Below are 17,331 nucleotides of genomic sequence, written 5' to 3'. Positions count from 1 at the left end.
AGATCTGGGATTTAGTCACTGTGAAGTGTAAACACCTCCAGGCTATTTCTGCCAAAACAGCAAGTAGCTAGCCCTGGGAGTAGCTGGATTGGGAGACAGCCTTGGCCTCAGCCACAGGATTTTTCCTTTCCCCAACAGTGTGGAAAGTTGGGCATCTGAGCAGGGGAAGAATGAGGGAACCTTTGCTGATAAGGGATGCCAGGCCCAGCTGTGCTGCCAAGACACAGCCCTGGGTGAGAAGGAACCAGCATACACCTGGTGAGTGCTGAAACAGTGGGGTGGGGACTCTGCTGGCTATGGGCACTTACAGGAGGACAGAATTCTTGGTTTTGAATCCAGGCCACAGGAGAGAACTGAAGGAGGATCTGAGGGAACAGGCATCATCCCCCATACCCTGACTACAGGTAATTACAATAATAAGCTTCTACAAATTAAAAAAAAAAATGAGTAGGTTAAGGGTAAAGAACCCAACCACAGAAAGTTACTATGGGACTAGAGAAGACCAGAGGAGGACATTGAGGCAAAAGAAAGTCTCTCTTACTCCAAGGAGTAATGTCAAATAGTCACTTGTCCAAAAAAGAATCACAGAAGAACTTTAAAAAGACTTTAAAAATTGAATGAGAGAGATTTAGGAAAAACTGGAAAAAAAAAATAAGAACAATCCCCCAAAAAAATGAAGGCTGTAAAAAGAAAGTCAACCAACTAGAAGAGGAGAACCAGAATTTTAAGGAACAAAATGACTCCTTGAAAATTGGAATTGGGCAAGGGAAAGCTGTGAAGTTATAAGGGACTAAGAAATAACAAAACAAAATATAAAGAATGAAAAAATAGAAGAGAAAGCAAAACATCACATAAGAAAAATTACTGATCTGAAGAAACAGATAAATAAGAGAAAACATAAAAATAATTGAACTACCTAAAAGCTATAATCAAAAAAATCTTGATATAATAATACAAGAAATAATTTTTAAAATTTTCCTGAAGCATTAGAACAAAAAAGGAAAGTAGAAATGGAAAAAATTCACCCATTGCCACCTGAAAAAGATCCTACAAGGAAAGCCTACAAGAATATCATAGCTAGATTTTGAAATCCTCAGCTTAAGGAGAAAATATTATAAGCAAGAAGAAAAAACAATTCAAATACAGCAGAGTTACAACTAGAATCACACAAGACCTAATGGTGGCTATACTAAAAGACAACAAGTCTTGGAATACTATGTATTGAAGAGCAAAAGAACTGGGGACTGCACATGAAACTATCATACCCACCTAAGTTAAGCATAATCCTGAATGAAAAAAAATGGACATTTAATGAATTGCCAGACTTTCATGATTTTTGTTGCAAAAAGGCCTGAAAAATGCAAAATTTGACATACAAGATCAAAGAGAAATGTAAACAACAAAGATTAATTACAAGGGACCCCATAATGACAGACTCTTTACTTTTTATACAAGGAAATATAAATTGTATGTCTAAGATTGTTATTAGTAACTGAGTAATTTGAAACAAAGATTGGAGTAGAGCTCAGTATGATGTGATACTAAAAAGCAAACCTTCTGGGAAAAAGTAAAAGGAGTAATTACGTTATAGAAATGAAATGCAAGAGGAAAAACTGACACAGAGGAATTAGATCTAGAAGGAGGGCTGGTTGTTCCAGACCCCTACTCTCATCAAGAATGGATTAGAGAGGGAACAATGCATACACACACATATGTATATATGCATACACACATACATACACACACATATGTACACATACATAAATATATCTAGAAGGGCATCAAAGTCTTCTAAATTTAGAAAGAAATGAAAGGCTAAGGAAATAGGAAAGGGGGACAGGATAAGGGAGGCATCTTTAGTGGGGGGGGGCGTAGATCAAGTAGCAGAATGGCAAAATACCAGGTAAAAGTAAAGTAGAGGAGTCAGGAGGGAGAGGAAATAGGAGATACACACAAATATAAAATAAAGATCAGGAGTAGAATTTATTAGGGAAAAAAAGCAGGGTAGTAATCATGATCTCAGACAAAGTTAAAGCTAAAATAAATTTAATCAAAAGTGAAAAACTGAGTAACTACAATATATGTCAGCCATATTAATCAATATTGTTTTAGACTATTTAAAATTACCAGACAGTTTAAGGTTGTGTGGAATAAGGTTGTCGTATAGGAAATGATGAGTTGGTGGTCTTAGAAAAATATGCAAAGACTTGGGCCTACAAAGGAAGACATTATCTAACCTCAGAGAAACAGAAGACAAGTATAGTATGGTCTTACATAGATGTATATGAATGTATATGACTATGATTATAGATTTCTAAATATGTGTATGTGTATATGTATGCATATTGTGTGAATATATGTACTTAATTGTAGCCTTTTTGAGGGGGGGATGAAGGGGAAACAAAAGAACAAAATAAAAAGTACATAGCAGAGAACAAAAGGAAACTTACAAAGAAGCAAAGAAAAGGTGGACAGCTTAGAGCACAATGGGTAGTATTTATTATATAGACTTTTTTGAAATGGAAATTTATTGCTGTATATTTTGAATCTTCTCATTTTCTGCTGTGTACCTGGCAATGCTTATTTTTCTTTTGTATTTAAGATTTAGTATTTGAGTTTATAATATTTCTTTTCTTATTGTGTATTGAAGTTTTAGTATTTAAGCTTAAAATAAATTAATAAAAAAGAAATATTAGTTTTAGTAATAAGAGATGAAAAGAAATTGAAGGAATTAGAATAGGTAATGAGGAAACAAAACTCACTCTTTCTTATGTAACTTAAATTTTAATAGTTTTAGAAACATCTCAGAATATAACATTGTAATTTGTTTGACTATTAGCATATTGCCCTATTTTTTGTCTTTTAAGGAAAATTGTTTTTCAGTCCTTCTTTGGTCACGTCCAATTCTTCATGAGCCCATATGGGGTTTTCTTGGCAAAGATACTGGAGTAGTTTGTCATTTCCTTTTCCAGATCATTTTAAAGATGAGGAAACTGAGGGAAATAGGGGTAAATGAGTTGCTCAGAGTGGCACAGCTAGTGAGTGTCTGATGCCAGATTTGAAATCAAGAATATCAGTCTTTTTGACTCCATCCCTGTGACTCTATCCATTGCATCACCTAGCTGTTGCAAATTATCATTGTTCAGTCCTTTTTCACTCATATCTGGCTCTTCATGACCCCTTTGGGGGTTTCTTGGCAAAGATACTGGACTGGTTTGCCGTTTCCTTCACCAGCTTATTTTATAGATGAAGAAACTGAACAAACAGGGTTAGATAGCTAGAGTCTGATGTCAGATCTGAACTCGGGAAGATGAGACTTCCTGACTCCAGGTTCAACACTCCATCTTTTGCCACAACCAACTGCCCCTAAAGAGAATTGAAGCCTGGCATCGTTCTGGTAACATTTTATTGTGATTCTATAGCTCTCTATGTGAACTGCTTCCTTTGATCTTTAATTTTCATTTCCTACTTTAAAAAAAATTAATTTATTTGTTTTCCATTTTCAACAATCACTTCTGTAAGTTTTAAATTTTCTCCCCCTTCTTTCCCCCTTACCTCCTGCCCCCCACAGCATGCAATCCCCCATGGGTTCCACACATACATTCCTATTAAACATATTTTCACATTAGTAATATTGCATAGAAGAATTAAAACGAATGGGAGAGACAATGAGAAAAAGCAAAACAAAATGAAACATAAGAGAAAATAGTCTGCTTCATTCTGCATTCCAGTTCCATAGTTCTTTCTCTGGATATGGATGGCATTTTTCATTGAGTCCTTTGGGAATGTTTTATGTCATTGAATTTCTGTGAAGGGATAGGTCTATCAGAAACAGTCCTCATATAGTATGGCTGTTACTGTGTATAATGTTCTCCTGGTTCTTGCTTATTTCACTCAGTATCAGTTCATATAAGTCTTTCCAGATTTTTCTGAAGTCTACCTATTCATCATTTCTTATAGCACAATAGTATTCTATTACATTCATATAACACAACTGTTTAACCATTTCCCAATTGATAAGATTTCCAGTTCTTGGCCACCACAAAAAAGAGCTGCTATAAATATTTTTGTACATGGAGGACACTTTCCCATTTTTATGATCTCTTTGGGATATTGCTGGGTCAAAGTGTATGCACATTTTTATAGCTCTTTGCGCATAATTCCAAATTGTTCTCTAGAATGATTGGATCAGCTCAGAGCTCCACCAACAAATGAATTAGTATTCTAACTCTTCCACATCTTCTCCAACATTTATCATCTTCCTGTTTTGTCATGCTAGCCAATCTGATAGGTGTAATGGGATATCTCAGAGTTGTTTTGATTTGCATCTCTCCAATCAATAGTGATTTAGAGCATTTTTTTCATGTGACTATAGATAGCTTTAATTTCTTCCTCTGAAAACTGACTGTTCATATCCTTTGACCATTTACCAAATGGGGAATAACTTTTATTCTTATAAATTTGATTCAGTTCTCTATATATTTTAGAAATGAGGTCTTTATCACAGGTACTAGTAAAAATTCTTTCCTCGTTTTCTGCTTCATTCCTAATGTTGGTTGCATTGGCTTTGTCTGTGGAAAATCTTTTCAATGTAATGTAATCAAAATGATCCATTTTGCATTTCATAATGTTTTCTATCTCTTGTTTCATCATAAATTTCTCCATTCTTCATAAATCTGACAATTAAACTATCCCTTGTTCCTGTAATTTGTTGATAATATCAGCCTTTATACCTAGATTGTTTACCCTTTTGGACTTTATTCTTGTGTACAATGTCAGGCATTGGTCTATGACCAGTTTCTGCTACAGTGTTATCCAGTTTTCCTAGCAGTTTATGTCAAAAAGTGAGTTCTTATTCCAGAAGCTAAGGCCCTTGGGTTTATCAAACAGTAGACTACTATAGTCATTGACTACTGTGTCTTATGTACCTAATCTATTCCACTGATCTACCCCTCTATTTTTTAGCCAGTACCAAATGGTTTTGATGATTGCTGCTTTATAATACAATTTGAGATCTGGTATTGCTAGGCCACCTTCCCTAGCATTTCTTTTCATAAATTCTCTTGATATTCTGGACCTTTTGTTCTTCCAGATAATTTTTGATATTATTTTTCCTAGCTCTCAGAAAATAATTTTCTGGTAGTTTGATTGGTATGGTACTGAATAAATATATTAATTTAGGTAGAATTGTCATTTTTATTATAATATCTTGGCCTACCCACAAGCCACTGATGTTTTTCCAGTTACTTAGATCTGACTTTATTTGTGTGAAAAGTGTTTTGTAATTGTGTTCCTATAGTCTCTGGGAAAGCTATCACTCTTTTCAGACAATATGTTATACTTAAAAAATCCTAGAAAATTAACTAAAAATACTTGAAATTATTAACAACTTTAGCAAGCATTTCTATATATTGCCAACAAAATCTAGCAGCAAGAGAGAGAAAGAGAAATTTCATTTAAAATAAGTGTAGACAATATAAAATACTTGAGAGTCTATCTGCCAGAATAAATACAGGAACTGTGTCAACACAACTATAAAACACTTTGCACACAAATGAAGTCAGATCTAAACAATTGGAAAAATATTGTTTGTGGGTAGACCAGCCAATAAGATAAAAATGACAATTCAACCTAAATGTATTTATTCTGTGCCATACCAATTAAACTATCAAAAATATTTTATAGAGCTAGAAAAAATAATGAAATTCATCTGGAAAAACAAAAGCTCAAGGATATCAAGGAAATCAATGAAAAAAATGTGAAAAAAGGTGGTTTAGCTGTACCAGATCTCAAACTGTATAAGAAGTAACTATCAAAACAATCTGGTACTGGCTAAGAAATAGAGTGGTGGATCAATGGATAGATTATAATAAATAATCATAGTAACTGAGTATATGATAAACTTAAAAGTCAAAGCTTTTGGAAGAAAAACTCATTATTTGACAAAAACTGCAAAATGGTATGGGAAACAGTATGGCACCAACTAGATATAGACCAATATCTCATACCATATATCAAGAAAAGGACCAAATAGGTACATGATTTACACACTGTTGATAAGAAAAAGACAAATTAAAACAACTCTGAGGTACCACCTCACATCTATCAGAGTGGCTAATGTGACAAAAAAAGAAAATTTTGGATGTTGGAGGGGATGTGGAAAGACTGGGACACTATAGCACTGCTGGTGGAGTTTTGAATTGATCCAACCATTCTGTAGATCAATTTGGAACTATGCTCAGAGGGCTATAAAACTGTACATACCCTTTGACCCAGCAATACCACTGCTACGTCTAAATCCCAAAGACATTCAAAAAAGACAAAGGGACCTATTTGTACAAAACTGTTTGTAGCAGCTCTTTTTGTGGTTGCTAAGAATTGGAAATCAAAGGGATATCCATCAACTGAGAAATGACTAAACAAGCTATGGTATATGATTGTAATGAAATATGATTGTGCTATAAGAAATGACAAGCAGGATGGTTTCAGAAAATCCTGGAAAGTCTTATGTGAACTGATGCATAGAGAAATGAACAGAACTAGTTGAACATTGTACATAGTAACAGCAATATTGTTCAATGAATTGTGAATAACTTAGCTATTTTTAGCAATGCAATGATCCAAGACAATCCCAAAGGACTAATGGAGAAGCATATTATCTGCCTCCAGAGAGAGAACTGATACTGACTGAATACATATTGAAGCATATTATTTTTCACTTTCTCTCATTTTTTCCATTTATTTGCATCTTCTTGTACAAAATGATTAATACCAAAATGTTTTATGTAATTTTACATGTACAACCTTTATCAGCTTACCACCTCAGGAGGAGGGAGGGAAAGAGGGATAGAATTTGAAACTCAAAAATTTAAATAAAAATGTTAAAAAAAAAAAAAAGAAAAACTGAGTGGGAAAGGGAAGTTATTTCAAAGAGAGGAAAAAGCCTTTAAACTATGCCATGTCAAAGGAGGAAGAGGATTCAAAGATTATTTGTGAGGGAAAAATTACAAGTAGATTTTCAGTTCTGCCTTATACTTGCTACGAGTCCTTATCACTCCTTGTCAGACTGCTTCTCACTTCAGACAGTAGCAGGAGAGGTCTGTTTCAGTTTAAAGAGAATCTAGATAGTTTAATAATCAGCTGCCTATTATTTCTGTGAATGGGGGCATAGATCATTCACAGTTACACAATGGACTTTCCCAGCAGATTTATGTCAATATATTATTAGTATAACAAGGACCTGTTATTTCACGAGTGTGGGAACTCCCTCGACTGATGTAGAGGAGAACCCATCTCATAATTCAAAGATGAAATGACTTGCATGTGATCACATCTAGAAAGTGTTTAGAAGAGGGATCTGAACTAAAATCCTTCTGATTCTAAGACCAGTACTCTATTTGCCATGTTAAATGGTTCCCTTCCCTTCCCTTCCTCCCTCTCTCTCTCTTTCTTTCTTTCTTCCATTTTCCAGGCCCTCAAAGTCACTGATTTTATCTATTACCAGATTAAAAGTCTGGGAAATGGTACAGGTCCATGAGGAACACTCATTGAGGGCCTTCATGCTGTTAAGTTTGAATGGTTTAGTCAGGCCTGGCCTCCCCTTGACATTGTGGGAGAACATTCTTTATGTCAAGACTCTTGGGTCTCCAGTTTGCTTCAGTGCACCCTCAAGGGCTTGCTGTGGTGCCCAGAATTGCCCCTGTAAAGGGCATGTGCTTGCTCTCTGCCAGGCCTTTGTAGCATTGCTGGAATACCTGCCAGATGGGGATGTTTTTCCTTTCCATCCTTGCCATGCATTTCACTTCCCATGCTCAGTGGTCCAGTTAAACAGACCTTCTCTTTGTTCCTCATATATGACATGCTATCTCTTTTCTTTTCTTTGTCTAGGATGTACTCACTCCTTACCTCTGTCTCTTAGAACCCCTCATTTTTTGTAAAACTCAGCTCCAATGTCACCTTTGGCTTGAGGCCTTTCCTAATTCCCAAAGCTTCCCCTCCTGGACCAGATAAGTTTGTATTTATTTTGTATATGTCTGTATTTGTGTATGTTGTATTCTTCCCTGTAAATTATAAGATCCTTGATGCCAGGGACTATTGATTTCACTTTTGTCTTTTTCTCATCAGTGCCTAGAACAGTGTCTGGCACATAGGGATAATGACAGTTCCTACACCTGTGACCTCACCAGTGGATGAGGAAGCTCCCTCTACTACTGCAGGCTGGCACCTTCTCTATAATTTTCAGTCTTAGAGAGTTTCTATATTTGAGGTGTCAAACATGGGCAGGTAGGCAGCATACAGCCCAAACCAGATTAAAATGCGACTAAGAAATTTTGAACAAAATAAATAAAAATAACGTAAAACATAGAGAACATTACATTTTAAACTTAAGTGTGCTGCTGGTAGAGATCCTTATGCATGGATCAGGGGCCCCATTTTCTATTTGAGTTTGACACAACTGATCTAGAGTATAATTATATTAAGTTATTTGCTCTGAGTCACGCAGCCAACGGGTATCAGAGGAAGGTCTACCCAGTCAGCTCTTCCAGCTTCCAAAATCAGGTGTCTATCCTCTGCAGTGGTGGAGAACCTATGGCCTTGAGGCTACATGTGGCCTTCTAGGTCCCTGGGTGTGGTTTTTCGACTGAGTCCAACTTTTACAGATCAGATCCTTTTGTTAAGGGGATTCAGTCAAGGGGCCGCACTTGAGGACATCATGTGACCTCTTCAAAAATGTTTTTTGTTTATTGTTTGATTAAAGTGGAAGGCATACTCTGATGGGACCGAGGAAAATCAATAATTCAAGCACTGAGTCCATTGCCTTTATGTGGGCAAATTCAACCATAGGCAATTATTGGGACCAGTCCTACTGTAGATAATTGACAACAAGGCAGGAACTATTTAATATCTTGATTTACCCTCTTTACTTGATTGATAAGTCTGTGGGAGGCATGCTGCTATAGGGAGTAACTGAACTACTCATTTTTTCTGGTGACACTCCAGAATTATGTCATAAATATGACCCCCTATCTGATATTCTATGTGTCAGAAGACCACTTAATTTAACCACATAAATATTTTTAAAAGCACCACACTGTTTGATATACAAAAAGGAGCTTCAGACATGGAGCCAGGTACTCCATTTGCAAGAAATAATTTATAGCAGTGAAAGGCATTGTATAAATCCAGGATTGTGGCAGCTTTATTATGAGATCTACTCCTCCTTGGAACCAAGGTTGCAGAGTAGCTACTCAGAGTCATATCAGGTTTGTTGGCTTTTGGCAGGACTTTTTGGTACACTTGTCCCTCTCACGTTAATATCTGAAATCACAGCCTGAGTCTCATGGTGATATGACAATGACTCAATTCTCTTATGTGGTCTTCCATAGAAATTCATTAAAAGGCCATCACTATGTGTCTATTTGGCCTCCTCTTGACATTATTAGGGAGGCCACTTGACTGGTAAGATATTACAACCTTGACATTCACTGACATTTCAGACACAGATGAATATTATCTTTGCCTTTCCTTCTGCTCTGGGTTCCTCCATGTCTATGCTACAGAATAATGCACCTTGGTCATTAATTGTAGCTTTTAATTATAGTGAGTAGTCCTTAGGAGAATTTCTTGGGGCATCTTCATTCCCAGTTGGAGATATTCTTCCTTTGGGAAACTGCACAAACTCATGCCCCATTCCATATGAGAGGGTATCATCATGATGGCAACTAACCCAGTACCCAGGCTAATTTTATATCAGTAATCCCAAGAACTATCTGTCCTCTACTGCCTCCTGCCTGCCAAAGGACTCAACTGTACTAGATCTACTCCCAAAAACCAACCTTTCATGGTCAGTATATGCTCAGCTATGCTCTTTTAACTGACAGACATTCCTCATTTCTTAAAAAACCACACTCTTAGCATTATAACTTCCTGCTGTCCCAGAGTCTAGTAGAACCTTGCTAACTCTGCCTACACAGTCCCTCCCTGGACCCAAAGCATCTTTATGAAGACTGTCTCCATGGTAGGACAGTTTCCCCTGACCCCTCTCAAGTTTCCTTTCCAATTACTGGCAGACTCTGCTCCACTAACTGATAATTCCTGCCACATTCCTAATCAAATTCCTGTGTGTGTGTGTGTGTGTGTGTGTGTGTGTGTGTGTGTGTGTGTGTGTGTGTATATGGTTTCCTTTCCCTGGTTCCTCCCAGAGGCAAAACAAATCTGTGTCACATTTGATATTTTCACAGCATAAGTGACAGAGGCTTGTGGGGTAGCTTTCAGTTGAGTTGGTTCCCGTTGTTTTTTGCTTTTTTTCTGTCTAAATTCTGGAGTTTGGCAAAACTCTGACCCTTCTTGCATCTCTCCACTCTATGGTTCAATTGAATCATTCATTAGGTCTATCATCCTTGCTAAATATTTTGGCCCCATCTGTTCCAATCACCCTACAGAACTGAGATACATTCCTGAAAATTTTCACCATCATTTCCTTCTCCCAGCTCCCAGCCACCTAAATTCATGAAAATCCTACTTACCTGCACAAATTCAATTTGAACAGTGGTAGCTACTAATTAGTGGTTGCTGAGATTAATAGACTTGGAAGTAAAGGATCCTTGGAAACTGTTCTGGCTACAAGTAAATGTGTGTGTGTGTATGTGTGTATGTGTGTATGTGTGTGTATGTGTATGTGTGTGTGTGTATGTGTGTATGCGTGTGTGTGTGTGTGTTGAAGAGGGCACAGCAAGCAAATACTAACTAAATGAAAATAGGATAATTGTGTTCCAATGACAAATATCATGCATATATACTGATCTTACTTTTTGGAAATATTTACAGTGACCAAGAGAACTCAAATCAGTTTTTGTTTGTTAGCTAATGATTTGAAAAGCTTTTCTCCCTCTTACCTATGTAAGTCACATCCACATAACGTGGCTCTGACATACTCCTTCCCATCTGGTTAGTGGCATTGACCCAGATGATGTAGACCATCCATATAGAAGTGTGCCTCTTGTTAAAATAACAGGAATTAGGACCTCCAGTTTTGTAGTCTGGACATTCATGGGTGAGGGACTCTCTGAAAGGAATAGCCAAAAAACAAATTAAGAAAATAATCCTGGTTTTTCCAATTTTCTCATTAGAAAAATATTACTGGCTTTGAGGAATCAAATATCTTAAAGGAAGAGCCATAGTAAAAGCTGTGCTTTCTGGCCTGGGGAGGAAGACATAAGGAATCAGAATTAGAAATAACAAATAGCAAAGTACTAGAGAAGAGATTTGGGAAGAATGAGAGTGGCTGGGTGAGCACCTTATGGAAGTGACCAAGTTGACAAAAGCAGAAATGAGTGTGGTGAGAAAGAGAAAGGGGAACTGCCTACAGATACTGATACATGGGAAACTCAGTGATGAATCTAGATTTAAGAAAGACTATGGAGAAGGAAGCAAAGGCATGAGTACAAAAGAATGGTAAGACTTGCATTGGGAGTGTTAGACAAGAATGAGTAGATGCTAATAAGTATTAAAGAGAATAAAAACTGGTTATTGTATCTTTAAAGTCATGTTGCGGGCAAGAGAAGGATAAAAAAAGGGAAAGAATTTCTTCTTGGGGTAGATGGAATGAGAATAAAGGATTACAGTGAGAAGTCTGGATTCCTTGAGTCATAGTTTCTCTTTTTCCCTTCTAAGATTGATGATGGTTAAATTGGAAAAGAGGGAACAAAAATGGTTAGCGGGGAGTAGAAACCCAAGATAAGGGAAGGGATGGTTAGGCAGCATCTAACTATTCTCAGTGAGTTCAAATGACCACTCCTAGACAAACCATTTCTTAGGTATCAAAAGAATTGGTAGGTGTGATGGTTAAGCAACTACTGGTGATCTCTGAAAGATCCTGGGGACACAGGGCAAGAAAAGGGCAGATGTTCTTTCAGATTTCATAAAAATATGTTAAGAAGTCATACTCCATAATCGAAAGGTAAATGTGATTTCTCTTCGTAGCATAATTCTAGAATATATTATTAAGAGGATGGCTTGTAAGCACTTAGACAATGATCACCAACAGCCAATATAACTTCAAAGTAATAATAGTAGCAATTAGTATTTATATAGTGCTCTGAGGTTTGTAAAAATATTATCTCATCTTATCTTGCTCCAGGAAGAACAGCTCATACCAGACTAACCTTATTTCCTTTTTTTGGGAGGATAATTAGACTGGCAGATTGGGGAAACTGTAGACATTGGATACTTAAGAAATCGGAAAGGCATTTGATGCAGATAGTAATACAGATAGATGAATTTCAAACTGGCTGAATGACTAGACCCAAAGCACATTCATTAATGGGTTGAAATTAATTTGGAGGGAGGTCTTTACTTTAGTGCCCAAGGGATCAGTACTCCACTTTGTGTTGATCAACATTTTCCCCCCAATTATTTGTATTAAGGTATAGAAGATATATAGATTATGAGTTAACATATAGAAGTCAAGTTTACAGATGACCCAAAGCTTAGAGATACAGCTAATATTTGGATCCAAAGAGAGGCCAATGGGATAGAATAATGAGATGACCAAAATAAGATTAAATTTAACAGGTAGAAATGTAAAGTCTTAAATTTGTATTAAAAAAGTCAACTTTTTAAGTGTAAGATTGGTCTATAAGGAAGCATTCTGACATATATGGGGTGGGGAGGGGCTGCTATCACAGTTTCTTTGATCTGCTTTTCTAAAAGAAAAGGCAACTTTTGAGGGATCAACCATCACTTCAATAAAGCATATGTATCATTCACTAATTCAAGGGGAAAAGTCAGCAGCCTGAACTTCAGGGAAAATACAGAGAAATCAAAATCAACAGACAGACTTCCAACTGATATACATCACAGATTGACAGATAACTATCCAACCATACATACATAGTTACCAGAGAGGAAAGCACCAACATCTGGGTTTTCAAAGGTGAGGGGGCTCTTTAGTGACTTCCCAGAGTCTCAACTGGCCAAACAAAACACTTCTAGTCAGTAAGCCCCAAAGTAAAACCTCACGTTCAGAGTATTTATACATTTTTTAGAGCCAGAGGTCATCACAACCCTTGAGAACGAGTGCTTCATTAGAAACTTAACAAAGGGTGTGGGCCTTTCTACAAATCTTCCTTAATGAAACTCCCTGTAATGGGCAGGCCCATTAATGGATGGGGAAGATCTTTAATCACATTAAAATAATTAACAATACAAATACATACGCTGTTTCGAAAGAAACTCTTGTTTCTATACTTTACTCCTAGCAAAGACTCTTGGTTGATAAAAGCAAGATTCATTCAGAGGCACTTGATTACACTAAAACAAAAACAGTAAAAGATCCTACTTTGCCTACCATCACAGTTGGGCAGGTTTGTCTAGACAATGGTTTATTGAAAAAGATCTGGGCATTTCGGTGGACTACAAGCTTAAGACAAGGCAATTGTGTGATGTGGTGATCAAAAAAGTTAATGCCATCCAAAGTTGCATTAAAGGAGACATAATGCTTAAAGCAAAGGAAGTACTAGCTTTTTTTCATTCTGTTGTAGGCCACATTTGTGGCTCTGTGTTAAGTATTGATCACTGCATTTTAAGAAAGACAAAAGCAAGCTGAGGAATTCAGAAGAAGGTAAGAAATCAGGATGGAAAAGAGGTATGGAGAAGATGTATTATAAACATGTTATAAGGTCTCCTAGACTTTAAAATAACAAAATTTCAAACTTTTTTCTCCAACCTTTTCTTACTTCTGTATACTTAAGGTTGTGTCAGTTTCCATCATGGTGACCTGACCTCAGAGCCTTCTTTGCAAACTCATGTTCCTCATTTGACTGTTTATACTTAAACTTAGGTATCTAAATAGAAGATACATCATGTAGGTGACAGAATTTTTTTCAGCTAAACATATATTTAGCTGAATAGATTCCTGAAATGTGAAAATCAGATTCAATGTTCAGATGGAATGTTTGGCTCCCAGGTAGGAGGACCTGCTCTCTACATGGGAGCATTTAAATTCTTAAAATATGTCTTTGCTAGTTATCCTCAAATGTACTTTCTCCACCAAATTCTTTCTATTATATTAACTTTCTATTTATTTTCAAAACAACCTTTCATATCCTCCTTTACAAAATATTTCCTTTAGAAAACTATGATCCTACTAAATAGGCAGGTCATTGAGTGAGCCAGAGGAGAGATAAATGGTAGACAGCACTTGAGTTCCTTTGACACCTCTGTCAGATCAGGAAAGTTAGGGGAAAGGTCCCTTGTATGGCAAATGGATTCACTCCTGGTAGAGTGAGAACATAGACAAAGGTCCCACAGGATAAGAAGACAGTAATGAGTTGGAATTGTAACTTTTTTCCTGCCCTATTTATCTTCTAAATTAAAATTTTATTTCAATTAACAAGCATTTATTTTCTCCCCTGAGATTACATATCCATCGAAGTATCAAATTACTTTCTTCATAGCCTTCTTTCTGTCCCTGAATATAAAACCACTTTGAAAATCCAAATTCCCTATATTATCATAGACAATGCAATTGAGTTCTATACATTAGCAATGTAAAATGAATAACTTTAGGAAATGAGTAGATTCCATAGTGATAAATGGCATGAAGCACCCCAGAGAAATCCATAGAGACACAGCAATGGTGGTATCTGGGAGAATCATACTTAAAGTACTGTCACTAATAACAGTCTTCATTAACATATAATGATAATCAATATTATATTCCAAATGGATCTAAGTCTCAAGAACTTGGGCAGGAGAATGTGGATATAGGATATCTGTCAGTCCAGGAAATAGGAAGTCTGGCTCTGGCAATCCCACTACCACCAGACTGTATTTGAATTGAGGATGATTCAGTTTAATTAGAATAAATGAGGAGAAAATGAAACTTTTTTTACCCTTCTTTTCTGTAAAACAAAGTGTAGTTGGTAGGAATTCCTCCATCTGATCCTGGTTTCCACCAGCAAGTGAATGTTTCCTTTTCAGGAGAACGACATTTTTCGATCTTAGGCTTTCCAGGGGCTGATTGTCCTAGAGAAAGTCAGATACCAACTGGGGTCATTATTATGCCCTATACAACTCTTTATACCACTTCTATTTTCAGCGGCTCTTGATGGATTATGGAAGACAGTGGAAAGAGCATTTATTTCATTGGGAGTCAAGAGATCTGGGTTTGAATACCTGGCTTTGGTATTTGCTAGCAATGTAATTACAAGTCTAACTTCTTAGAGTAGGATCCCCAAAGAGTCTGTGGGTAGATTTCATGGCATCTGTGAACTAGAGTTATCCCTTTCACGTCATGGGGGTTAGGGCTACACACATGGAAAATATTTTGGCCCTTCTTTTGTACCAGAGAAGAAGCCTGAATTTTTTTTTATTTTTCTTTTATGGGGGTACTTATAGTATCTTAATAAAAAAGTTGGGGGAAGTATTTGGTCATAGGCTATATGAAGGTCAATGTTAAGGAAAAATACATTTCCTATGTTGTCTGTTAGCCTTTTGTGGCTTCCAAAAACTCCTGAAAAAATTCCCATTTAATTCTTTATGACTACTGACATATTGAAATTGCAATGGGAAAAAATCATGATTGGAAGGGATAACTGCATATTACAAATTTATAAAAATACTCTGATAACATTTTAATATAACTTGTTTTCTTTGTAATCACATGTATTTTATTTTATGCATTTAAAAACATTATTCTGAGAAGAGACTTATAGACTTTATCAAAGTGCCAAAGGGGTCCATGACACAAAAAGTTAAGAATCTCTGCTTTACAGGCTTAGCTTGATCACATGCAAAATGGCAGTAATAACATTGATCAACCTCACCTGATGGTTGTGAAAGGGGTACTTTAAACCTTAAGGTAAATTAAGTTGACAAGCCTTTATTAAGTACTTAACTGTGGTTCACTTACTGTGCTAGGCAACTATGGATATGTTAAAAAAAAAGAAAGAAAAGAAAAGACATACCCAGTCTCCTCCTCTTCAAGAAGCTCCCAGTCTAATGTGTGCCACATACGTATGGATAATTTGTATTCTACCAGATTCTACCAAACAGACATAGTTCCATGATAGAGGGGACTATGGAGCTAATGGAGGGGACTATGGACACTGGAGCTAATATTCAAGGACACATCTCCAGTCTTGGCAGTTCCAGGGCAGACTGACTTTCAGGTAGATGAACAGGAATTCCAAGGGTGGAATTCTAGCTAGGGCATGGCATTTCAACTGGGGTGATAGTGATGGCCTGCAGAGATCCTGTAAGGCTCAGTGAATAAACATAAAACATTGAAAAATGAATAAATGGTGATAAAAATGAAGACGTGGCTATTTGTCAAAAAGGAGAATACTCATAAGGATTTAGGTCATTGAGTGGCAGCATAGGGGAGAAGTAGATGGAAGAATACTGGATCAGCCTTTAAGGGACCAGGGATGCTAGTTGGAAGACTACCATCATTCATATTTACCAGTGGGTGATCTACCTCACATCTCTGGATCCCAGTTTCCTGTTCCATAAATGAGGATGGTATAAGTCCCTTGCAGCTCTAATATTCTTTGATTATATGGGGCACATAAACCCTAAAATCCTCAGAAGCACAAGTGTGATTAATATAATGTAAATTCCTTGGATACTAAGCACCCTGCAGATGCTTGGCTAATTAATTCCAACTTTCTTTTCCCCAACATTCGTCTGTCCAGCCACACCACCCTTCCTCCAGCACTTACTGACCTCCTTCCAAATAGTTCTGATCTCTTACTTCTTTACCTCTGACTCCCTCCTCTTCAGAATTGCTTTTCTGGTACTTTCTTCTCTTTACTTTTCCTTTCCCCTTTTACTCCCTTCCCCATACTATTTTGTCTCCTCTGTTCTCCTTCCCTTCTGGCCCTTTTTCCTGGCCACTTTCTTCAGTTTCTTGGTCCTTTTCTCCTTTCTCCCCAACTCTTCCTCTACCTCTCTTTTCTGAGTCCCTTGTTTTGTTGATGAGTTGTACTTTTCTCTGATCCATCCCCCATCTGAGTTGGCTATACAGTTAAATAGAGAAACAGTGGCCTGATATTCCTTAGGCACAAAATGCTTGAACTTCCCTTTGCCAAAACCTTCATAACTGAGATCACAAATCCCCTGAAATATTGAATTATCTTCTACCCCTGAACACAAGTGTTTGAAAATCCAATATCCCTTTATTTGTCATGGATGATGCAGTTGAACAACATGGAGCTAATAATTTTAGGAAATGAGAAAATTCTGCAATGTGATAACATTTAATATAAGTTTTGGACTTTAATAAGGGCCAAAGCTTGAATTAAGAAGAGTCTGGACCTAATAGTCTCC

General features: G+C 36.8%; 1 protein-coding gene across 5 annotated transcripts in view; it reads right to left on the bottom strand.

Moving 5' to 3' along the window:
• Positions 1–17,331, bottom strand: part of PRLR (prolactin receptor) — a 221,702-nt gene that overhangs the window by 14,866 nt on the left and 189,505 nt on the right. For 4 of the 5 annotated variants that reach the window (XM_072605870.1, XM_072605873.1, XM_072605872.1 and 1 more), the window contains exons 4-5: positions 14,895–15,027; positions 10,896–11,065 (exon numbers count right to left, since the gene is read on the bottom strand). In XM_072605870.1, the coding sequence (XP_072461971.1) occupies positions 10,896–11,065; positions 14,895–15,027 (303 nt within the window). The remainder of the gene's footprint in view (positions 1–10,895; positions 11,066–14,894; positions 15,028–17,331) is intronic. The other variant, XM_072605874.1, reaches the window with a different exon arrangement.

This window comes from Notamacropus eugenii, chromosome 4, assembly GCF_028372415.1.
Source record: "Notamacropus eugenii isolate mMacEug1 chromosome 4, mMacEug1.pri_v2, whole genome shotgun sequence".
Classification (NCBI taxonomy): Eukaryota; Metazoa; Chordata; class Mammalia; order Diprotodontia; family Macropodidae; genus Notamacropus; species Notamacropus eugenii.
Note: the sequence above shows the minus strand (reverse complement) of the source record. Positions and strands in the feature narration are given on the sequence as shown.